The 11073-nt window shown below is 34.4% G+C and overlaps 1 protein-coding gene across 2 annotated transcripts; it reads left to right on the forward strand.

Moving 5' to 3' along the window:
• The first annotated feature begins 347 nt into the window (after window positions 1-347).
• On the forward strand, window positions 348-8815 carry LOC114327365 (phosphatidylinositol N-acetylglucosaminyltransferase subunit Q). Of its 2 annotated transcripts, XM_028275955.2 has the most exons (5): window positions 350-1139; window positions 4237-4517; window positions 6701-6893; window positions 7473-7587; window positions 8473-8815. In XM_028275955.2, the coding sequence occupies exons 1-5, from the start codon at window positions 447-449 to the stop codon at window positions 8655-8657; spliced, it is 1467 nt and encodes a 488-aa protein (XP_028131756.1). In that variant the 5' UTR covers window positions 350-446; the 3' UTR covers window positions 8658-8815. The 2 variants fall into 2 exon arrangements, with proteins under 2 accessions (XP_028131757.1, XP_028131756.1); XM_028275956.2 differs by lacking the exon at window positions 7473-7587 and having other exon boundaries at window positions 348-1139.
• The last annotated feature ends 2258 nt before the right edge of the window (window positions 8816-11073 follow it).

Here is an 11073-nt window from a genome sequence, read left to right on the forward strand (position 1 = left end):
GGGCCCCGTATAATTGATACGGCTGATACGGCGGTAGCTACGCCTCTGAACCGGAAGTGACACATTATAGTCGCAGAAATAGTACATGGGGATATATCAATAATCGTGTATAATTGAAAAGTCGAGCTCGAATATTTAGTTCCGGTTTTGATATCATTTCCGATTAAAAAGTTTTAACTGGAAGTTTGGCAAAAAAATGCTCAAAATTAGTGAAATCGTAGAGGTATATCAATCGACGCAAAGTTACATGAAGAGTTCAAATATTAACTTGCGGTTTCACTTCCGGTCACATTTTGAGTGAAACTGCGGAATGTTTTTTAAAAACGTGGCAACATGGCTGCATGTGCATGCACGTGTCTGTCAAACTTTGAATGAAGGGAAAATGTCATTCAAAAATTGAAAAATTGAATTAACAAAATGAAAAATTACTATTTTGATAGATAGTAATGAGCCAAAATACTATTCTGGTCTTTATACCAGATAGTCTGGACACTAGATTATCTGGTTATTTAACGGGAAGCAAGAGAATAGTAAAAAATTCTGAAGTTTTCTATATAACTAGTGATAAGGCCTCAAACAAGGCTTATGACCCTTTAGGGTACATAGGACTCTTACAAGAATGTGATAACTTAAATAAAGACGTTAGTTTATTGATAAATAGTACAAATAAAGAAATATTCCTAATGTGCGAAGAGAAACATCCAGTGACTCAAATAGTTTATGATTTTAAAAGGTTTAAGAACTCTGATATTCTCTATCACAGTGCAGAAAACTATGGAGAGCATTTTAAGAATCTGAGTATAGAATTGAGGAAACATGCTCGTTCAGTATCAGAAAATGGAAGACATTTTTTAATAAACATTTTATCCAAAGTTATCGTAGTACTGAATGTATGCCTTAACTTTCTCTCTAGACTGAATTTGATAGTACAAAAGTCTTCAACTTTTACACATTTCGAAGAGAGCTTGAAGACTATGAAATGGTTTCTGAAGACAGCTGCAGACCAAAAAACAGTAACTCCAAAAATGGGGAACGTTCTTATTGCCAAACCAATAGATATTTTCATAGGAGTTTTTCTTATGAGTTATGTCATGCAGTATGAGGATCAGATATTTTTGTTTGTCTACAATACATTTGAGGTACCTAGATAATATTTTTTATTTAGTTTCTAAGTTAACACTCAAGTTTTTATTTTAATTATGATCACGATCTTAGTTTTGTCCTTCGTGTTCAAATGACATACTGCTATATCTTTCCTATCCTACTGTATGGAGTAGAAGTGTGGACTCGTAAGTGAGGCTATGCTTAAACTAAACACATGACAGCAGGCCCCGGGCTTAGGTGACTGGCGCCCTGGGCAAATGGTCTACTGGCGCCCCCTTTATTACTATAATATAAAAGCAAATAATCTGTTACTTATATTTTATGAAGTAAAGTAAATAACAATAAAACACGTCTTTCATACACAAAACTGTAGACATTTATTTCTACATAATTCACACTTCCAGCAAAGATTACAACTTAAAATTATATTAGATCCTACTTTGTACAAAGCATTTTAAGTGACAGATTTTTTCTAGCCTTCAATTTGGCAAACTTGTTTACTACATCAGAAAAATCTGTGCTTAGGGTTAAATCTTTTTCACAACACAGTAACATGAGACAATTTAACTTGCTGTCTGAAAGAGCAGATCTCTTAACATTCTTCAGACGATTCAAAGCGGAAAATCCTCTCTCTGCAGAGCAGTGGTGACAGGTAAGGTCAGAAAAAATCTAACAGCTACTTCAAGATTTGGGAAAGTACTCTTCAGTTCATTTTTTATTATGTATTCATACACATTGTCTTAACTTATCATTATTATGTTTCTTACTATTTTTATTTTACATTTCTGGTAGCCTGTATTATATTTACTTGTTCTGTTCTATATATTTTCAAAAATTTTGTCTTAGATATTTTTTAGTGGGTAATTTGTTTCTCTAATTTATTTTTATTATCTCTTTTATTTTGCGCCCCAAAATTTTGGCGCCTTGGGCAAATGCCCAGTCTGCCCATTTATAGCCCAGGGCCTGCATGACAGCCTTTGAGATGTGGGTATACAGACTTCCTACTACTAAAAATGAATAAAACACCTTAAAAGTCATGATAATTCTCATATAAAACGAAATCCCGCCAGAAGAATCCCATCTAAAGTTTTTCGCAATCCTTTGTTGAATTTTATTAGAGATTTTCGTAGGTCCGATAAACAAAATTTAACGTTAACTGAATTAGTGAGAAGAGGAGCCCAAATTTAAGGACAGATGAGCGAAACAGACTATTTAATACCTTTTTGTAAACTTTAAGATAAATTAATGTTGTTTTATAATCAAAATTTAACCCTCACACACAAGTTGTAGTCCATGTGACTAACAACTTCAGTGAGAACTTGGGTTTATTATTATGTACTAATTGCTACAAATAAACTCTATGAATTCCACCACTCTATTATTAGTATATTAGTAAAAATAAGCTAGGTCAACAGACTTAGAAATGGATCGGTACTCACCGGAGGGACCGCAGACGTTCGGATACAATTAGCGTCTCTTTGCAAAAACAATGACGTCGACTTTGCAAAGTAACAAGACACTTACTCAACACACACACTACACATTACACCTGAGTTGGTGATAAGTTATACAATTACGTGGCTAAAGGTTCTAGTTCTAAACCAAGGCCAGAATCAGAGAAAAAAAAAGACTTAGAAATGAGGAGGTTCTTAGACAGAAGAACGAAACAACACAAAACTGGTCAATATAATAAAGAGAAAAAAGCTGGAATACTTCAGTCACACTATGAGACACCCTGAGAAATATGATCTTTTACATCTGATCATTCAGAGAAAGATCTAAGGTAAACGAACTCCTGGTAGAAGAAGAACATCATGGCTGAAGAATCTGAGGCAATGGTGTGGAAGATCGACTACATCGTTATTCAGAGCTGCTGTCAATAAAGTCACGATAGCAAATATGGTAGCCAACATGATATCCAACGATCGATAACAGTCTTGTAACTAGAAGAAGTAGATGATGTTTTGTCATTATATTCATTTTCCTACGAGTTTTACTCAGTATTTCTTTTCTATTCGAAACTTTGTGCAAAAAAGGAACTTTCCTTGTCCTTAATAAGAGTTCTATCACTCGAAAAGCAAGACTGGCATGGGTAGGATTTGGAAAACTCAATTGGAACCGCAGAATACCTCACTACTTGAGGAGCAAAGTGTTCAACCACTGCACCCTTCCTATCATGATATATGGATTTCAAACCTGGACCCTAATCAAGGCAAATGTGAATAAACCAAAGCAACAGAAACGGAATAGAAAGAACAATGTTGGTTATACAGTTATCAGATAAAAAGGGAACAACTGGAAAAGATCAAAAACAAAAGTTGAGGATATTGCAACAAAAATTGCCAAACTCAAATGGAGCTTTGTGGGCCATATACTGCTATATACTTTGTGGGCCATATACTTGGTTTGTTTTTAAACCAAGAGGAGTGATTAAAATTTACCGCGCTGTAATGCTTGTTTGTAATTGGTCCAACCGCAGGCAAGTTTACTCCACTGTTATGAAATTTTGACACTAATGACATTTATCAAATTTTTACACAATTGGCATTTCATAGGTTAATTAAGTTATATCGGCGATTTTTTGTATTTTCTGCGTTATTCCTTTAATTTTTAGATTTTTATTCTGTTTTTATATAAAAAGCAGTTGTTTTTAGAACTCCTTAGCGACGTATTAATATAATATTACATTTATGGATTACCGTCGAGGGCCGACATGATCAACCAAAAAAGAAGATGTATTTGGTGATTATTCTAGTGACTTTCTTGGGTGTGAATCTGTCTTTTTAGTTTACTCCTCCTGGTTAAAAAATAAACATTAGACAAAAAGACCAATGTTGGAACATCACAATACAATATTGGAGACCTTACCTACAAAGGTAGACAACCAAGAGGAAGAGCACAGATGAGATGGGTTGATGACAAAAAAGAATAGCCAGAACAAATTGCAAATATGTTGCTTAGGATTTAGGATAGAGATCAATAGAAGGTGTTGGGAAAGGATAATGTCCAAAAATGGACTACAGAAGGCTAAAAAGAATAAGAGCTCTAAAATTCTCCCTTTTGAGACATTAGGTTATATAAGAAATTTCTAATTTTTTTGGTTTTATGTTTAATTTGTTATTTTTGTTTCAGGGTATTATTTCTAGCCTTAAAGGCCTCTTACTGTATCTTATGGGATCCCCCATAGGCCTCAAACTCAACTACGGCTTTAACAACTTCTTAGGCCAGTTCTTCTTGTACCACATTTCTTTGTGGAGGATATTTTTACAAGGAGCTCACCCCATCTTTGTTAGTAACTTTAAATACTTCATGTTACCAGGAGCTTTGGGGTTTTCGTACCAGATAGCTATGGTTTCTGACCTTATAGCCATTGCTACTTTTCATAGCTACTGCATATACGTTAATGCTGCTAGGTAAGTTGCTGACTAAGTTTTAAAAAATTATTCTTGATAAAGAATAGTTTTAATTACTGATTTTACAGTGTTTTGATAAATTATGTTCAGTTATATGGTGCATTACACAGTGCTAGTCAAAAGTCCGTACCCCCCTCATATCTTTTAATCGGTTATACCTATAATAGTGAAATTTGGAGGGAGGAAATAAACGGAGATAAGCTTCTTAACTAATCATGATAGGTGGCGTAATAGTGACAGATGACGTTACAGAGCCACTGTGACCGATAATTTTAAATGGGACCTTATGGCAAGTGATACCTCATTTGAAAGGTATTCAAAATACCTATTCAGTTATACTAATTTTTTTGGGTTTAAGTTGATTTTGATTTTGGTGAAAAAATTAAATAAATATATTGTAGTTTCGCATTTAATTAATAAAAATTCAAATGTCCGCCTATGGGTTTTTTTTTGTCAAAAAGATGACGTTTTTCGATTCTCTAGTAGTTTTTACGTCAACGTCAACCTTTTTGACAAGTAATCATAGGCGGAATTTTGAATTTTTTTATTTAAATGCGAAACTACAATTTTATATTTATTTCATCTATTCATCAAAATTAGCTTAAACTCAAACAAAATTAGTATGACTGAATAGGTATTTTCAATACCTTTCAAACAAGGTATCACTTGCCCTAAGGTCCCATTTAAAATTATCTGTCACAGTGGAGCTGTAAAGTCATCTGTCACTCTTACGTTACCTGTCATGACTAGTTAAGAGGCTTACGTCCGTTTATTTCCTCCCTCCAAATTTCACTATTATAGATGTAACCGTTCAAAAGATGCGAGGGGGGTACGGACTTTTGACTAGCACTGTATTCAGGGTTTATTCACCATGATATGGAATCTATGCTTCTTTATCTTTTTTTATCTTTAAGGGGGGAGGGGTCTGTAATCTTCAAAAGACATCTCAGTCCAGAACGCCGCCTGACTGACCTTAGTGCGGGATTCATTCGTAGTAGCCCCAGCGATAGTTCCCAAGGTACTTTAATACGCTCTCTCATAGCTGCGGCCACTGCAAGGTCGACATCGCTTCCGAAGCACTTTACCTTCATTTATTCATAGACTGTAAGCAAAGGAGGTCCTTCCTTTTCCCCGTTTCCCCCTTTTTTTGGTCCCAATTTTTTTGAGCTTCTTTTCCACAGTATGTCTCATACAATCTAACTCACCTACTCGCTTCTCATCAAAACTTATTCCCTCTACCTTCTACTTACAATATATTTCCCTCTCACCCCTATTGTTGGTACAGCTGTTTTTCCTCCTCTTCTTTCTTCTTGATCACTACACGGATATAGTTGTGTATACTAGTCCAACCAGATTAATTTTCAATCATTCTCTCAATCATTTCTCGCACTGTCACAAAATTCACACCTGTCTCTCTTTCCATTCTGTTCCTTTCTACTATCCATCTGCTGCACTCTAGCATCGTATGTGTAACGGTGTCCGGGTGTCTGCAGTATAGACATGATGCTTCTTCATCTGGCAACTGTAGATATTTCGTAATAACCAATATGATAGTGTCACTTGTGTATGCAGTTAATGGGGGCCAAGAATATTCAAAAACAATTTCAGGGCAAAATATTGAAAAATAAGCTAACCGTGGCAAATTTTCAAGTAAGTAGCAACTGAGTTTGCTCCTTATTGTCCGTAATGTAATGTAATGTAATGTAAGGACGTAACCTCTGGACTAGCAACCTACGTGTTGTGTGGGGAGTCCTGTGATGTCTGATACTATATCTAGAATGATTTTAAACATCACTTTTAATTTAACACGTTCCTTGCGGATGGCATACAAGTGAGCCACATGATGCCTTTCATGTATGCCGGACGGCACATCTGTATGCCATTGATTATACACATTTTAAATATGTATTATTTTTGTCAGTCATGAGTATAAATAAGTCTTAGTATCAGACACCCTCACGCAATGTGTTATTATAATAATGTAAACTTTTCATCACATCTAAAGGGATTTTACCCACACAGTTTGGTGGCTCTGCATGTTATAAACCTGGTAACAGCACTGATGATAAACTTTTTAATTCGAAAACATTCTGTGATGCAGCCCTCAAGAGAATTTTAAATAAAATACTACCTTTTATAATTTTTACTAATTTTTTTGATATAAATGAATATTATGTTTTCAGGATCTTTAATTTACAATTAAAATGTCTATCATCGTTATGGAGGGTGGTTATTGGAAGGAAGTTCAATCCTTTGCGGAATAGGGTGGATTCATGTCAATATTCCCACAATCAGTTGTTTATCGGAACATTATCTTTTACAATTTTATTGTTTTTGCTGCCCACTACTGCTATGTACTATGTAGTATTTTCCATAGTAAGTATATAAATGGCATTTGATAATTATTGTAGATCAGGAAACCATAGACATTAAGTAATATATACCGTGTATTTACTTTTAAATTAGATATATGAGTACACCCAATACGTGGCAACACTGTTTCCTCACTTCCCACACGTCCACACCCGAGTCACTCGGATTTATTTAGTCATTCGTCGATTCTACAGTGGCCATGCAACTCATTTTCATAAGCAACGTTGCCGATTTTAGCACTTCCTTCACTCGACTATCTCTAATCGAAAATTAAATGTATGGTATATTAAATAGGCATATATATTAACATAGACCGAGCATAACTGCCGCGCGTGCTTAAGACAAGATCTGTTAAGCTTGTTCGTTATGTGTGTCTATTATAGAACATTATATCGAGAAGCTACTCGTATTTCTACTTCTCCGTCGTAGCTTTAGGTACTATTTGTAAGAGTGAGACAGAACAAACAGCGAAACAAAAGATGGTATCGTCACTTAGCTCTACAGACTGCTCAGTCTATATTATTATATACGTCTATAGAGAAAACGTGAAGACGAGAATGATAACCTTATTTTTTATTTTAGTTCCGCCTGGTTACACTATTTATAGATCGATTATTGTTGGGAATCAGAACTGCACTTTATAATATACCTGTATATTCCATATTTTTATGGATATTAAATACTTCATCTGTCGCAGGTTAGTTAGTGTTTTTATTGTTATTTATTATTATTTATAAAGAGCAAGCCCTGAGTGCCGAGGGTTGAAAAATTTAATTTTCCATTACAATTACTATATATACATCTGCTTATATAAAATACATTTAATATTTCTTATAATATTTCCATACATTTCTTAACCACTTCCCTCCATTGATTTTTGTCCAATACTTTTCTTCTTTTTTGTTCTGACTTTCGTGATAGTACCATTATCGGCATTATTTCCTTTCGCGTTCTTTCCATGTGTCCTAAATATTATATTCTCTGTTCTTTATTATTCCCTCTTTTCCATTGACCATCTGTTTTCTCACCTCCCTATATTGCCTTTGTATTTTCCTCTCATATCTCCCTAAAAGATCTATTTCTGATTTTGTTTAACCCTTATATTTCAGAAGCATATGTAGCTGTAGGTCTGATAACTGTTTTGTAGATTCTAGTTTTTGTTTTTCTTCAGAAATATTTGGATGTCAATAATGATCGCAATCGGCAATGTTGCATACTTTTGTTTCCTTTTGCTATTCTTCGTTTTCTATTTCTTTTTTCTTGTATTTCTGCTACTATGTGATCATATTCGATTTCGTGGATTGTTTCTTGTTCGTTTTTGTTTAATAGTTGCGTTTTCATATTGCCAATTTCTCATTGTTTCATCTGGTTCATTGATTAATATCCCTCCATCATTTTTATATGTAGGCATGGGTTATAACAGGATCTTATTTCAATTTTTTTAAATTCTTGTATCTCTTTGAGTTTGTCATAGTTCTCCTCAATTCTCTGCATTATTGTCTACTACTGTCACTATTATTTATTAAATTTATTATGTATTTAGTATTTCAGTGCAAATCTTGCAACAATTTAATATTTTTAGGCAACATCCATATTACCTGGAAAAGTTATGACGAAGAAGGAAATGTAACGATAGAAGCAAAATTAGAAAAACTACCGTTTATAACGAGCATTGTAAAATTTGCACCTGATTCTGTTAGTACTACGACAAACCAAAGAACTCTGAGAGACATCTTTCACAGTACTATTACTGGAACAGTATTATAGTAACAAATATAGAATCGGAGATATTTGTTACATTATGTAATTATAATGAAACTTATAAAGAAGCTGCAGCTTTTGGTAGATAGGAGACAAGACAGGAAATAAAAAGAACTGAAATTTTGTAAAAAATTTACACTAATAAAAATATACTAAAGGCCAAAGCTTAGTTTTATTTCATTGCAAGTATAATTTGTTTGTATCTTCGCAATGTTTGATTTTTATTTACTGTTTTTCGGAATTGTATGTGGAATAGTTTCATTCAAACTACAATAGTTAACCCTGAAAAGATTTTGAATATGGAAACAAAAGGGAAAGATATGTATTTCGAATGATACAATTCACAAGCTGCAAATACGTATAGACGGAGAGGCAGCGCTGAAAAATCTCTTTGAATTTACTAAAGCTACATTTTTCACAGTTGATTACTGTGATTGTGTAGAGAAACATACTGCGGTCGGTCAAGCGAAACGTAGAAGAGGGGTTACTGAGAGGGTATCAATATTGCTTTTCTACGAAGGTAATTAAATCCATTTACTAAGGCTGAAAATCAGTACACACATTCTAAATTAAATATAAATAAAAGTTATTATAGTCGGTCAGCTGTATGACGGGACAGAGCCGGTCGTTCGGCCCCAATAGTCGATTTGGCTCGCAATTTTTTCGTCCAGCATGGATTTACAGTAAATTTTCACAGAAGGTAGGGAATAGGTTAAGGACCATTTTCTATATCATGCCGCTATCATACGCTAAAACAGGACTTCCCAAACTTATTGGTACTGTGACGCCCTTGAGACTTTGGTATTTTTTTGCGACGCCCCTCAACCCAACCTCCAATAAAACTTACCAATTTTAGTAAGTACTAGCCTAGTAAAAGGTTATAGTTTTAACAAAAAAACTATTTGAACATTTATATTTTTATAAGAAATTAAGAACGAATTCAAAACACAGGCACAATGCACAAAAATAAAAAGGGATATATTTTAATGTAACTGGCTGGTTAACGTGAGGGATCTGTTTGCTTTTTTGAGCACAGCTTATGAAACCGGGGCTCCAATTTGGAAATTACCACTCTCATTTTTTTTTCTAAGTTTATGTTTGACCTGTACTTGTTTTTAATTACTGTCACTGCAGAAAATTCCGTTTCACAAAAGTACGAAGTCTCAAATGGTAATAAAACCTTTAATGTTGCAGTGCTGATGGCATGATATTCATTAGAAACTGCGCTCCAAAATTCAAACAGTGTGTCCTTGTCGTATTGAAGCTTTAGGCTGGAATCACAGCACAATTCTGCCAGTTGTTTTTCTTCCTCTGTTGAAAGTGTCGACAATGTGGATAACTGGAAAGGGTTTCTGACCCAGTCATATTACTCCAGATCTTCAGGAAAATATCTGTTCGCTCAATGATAACAAAGTGTTGTGTAAACATATTTTTTAAAGAGGGATCGAGAATTTTTCTATCAATTTTTCTTGTAGAATACCTTGTAAAGCAGGAAAACATTCAATTTCTTGATCTTCTAATTTTCTTTCCCATAAGAGCAACTTATTCTGAAACCCAGTAATTTTATCTGCCAATTGTAGGATATGAGTAATTGTAATAAATATATTTTCTGTATTAAAAGTCCGCTCTGACACGAGACGCCCCTGGGACAACTCGGCGACGCCCCAGGGCGTCGCGACGCACAGTTTGGGAAGCCCTGCGCTAAAACCTTGGGGGTGGTTGTTAGAGGGTTTTTTGAGAATACCTCAAAAAATATGCATTTAATCAAAAAAAACTGTAGATATCAAAATTGTATGTTTTAGTAACACAAACTAAATTCTTTTCCAATAATATCTTTAAGACCAATACAAACCGAGATACGGCATGTTAAAGGTTAGCTTTTTTCGTCAAATGCAATAATTTGAAATATTCAAAGCGAAATAATGGAAAAAATTTAATTTAGAATGTGTGTACTGATTTTCAGCCTTAGTAAATGGATTTAATTACCTTCATAGGAAAGTAACTTTGATACCCTCTCAGTAACCCCTGTTCTACGTTTCGCTTGACCGACCGCAGCATGTTTCTCTACACACTCACAGTAATCAACTGAAAATTCTAGCTTTAGTAAATTCAAAAAGATTTTTCAGCGCTGCCTCTTGGTTTAGTAGGAGCAACAATCACCAATGACAACAAAATAGAAAGAGAAGTTGAAACACGAATAATGACGGGAAACATTTCTTTGCAACGCAACATCTAATGAAGTCAAAACTTCTCTCACAAGGTACAAAAATCCAAATATATAAGATCATATTACGACCAACAGTTACATATGGAAGCGAAACATGGACGCTAACAAAAAGAGAATTAAATAAATTTCTGGTGTGGGAACAAAATCTTTCGAGTAATGGCCCTTCCAGAGACAGCGCGACAAACGAATGGAGAC

This window comes from Diabrotica virgifera, chromosome 7 (genome assembly GCF_917563875.1).
Source record: "Diabrotica virgifera virgifera chromosome 7, PGI_DIABVI_V3a".
NCBI classification, from domain to species: Eukaryota; Metazoa; Arthropoda; class Insecta; order Coleoptera; family Chrysomelidae; genus Diabrotica; species Diabrotica virgifera.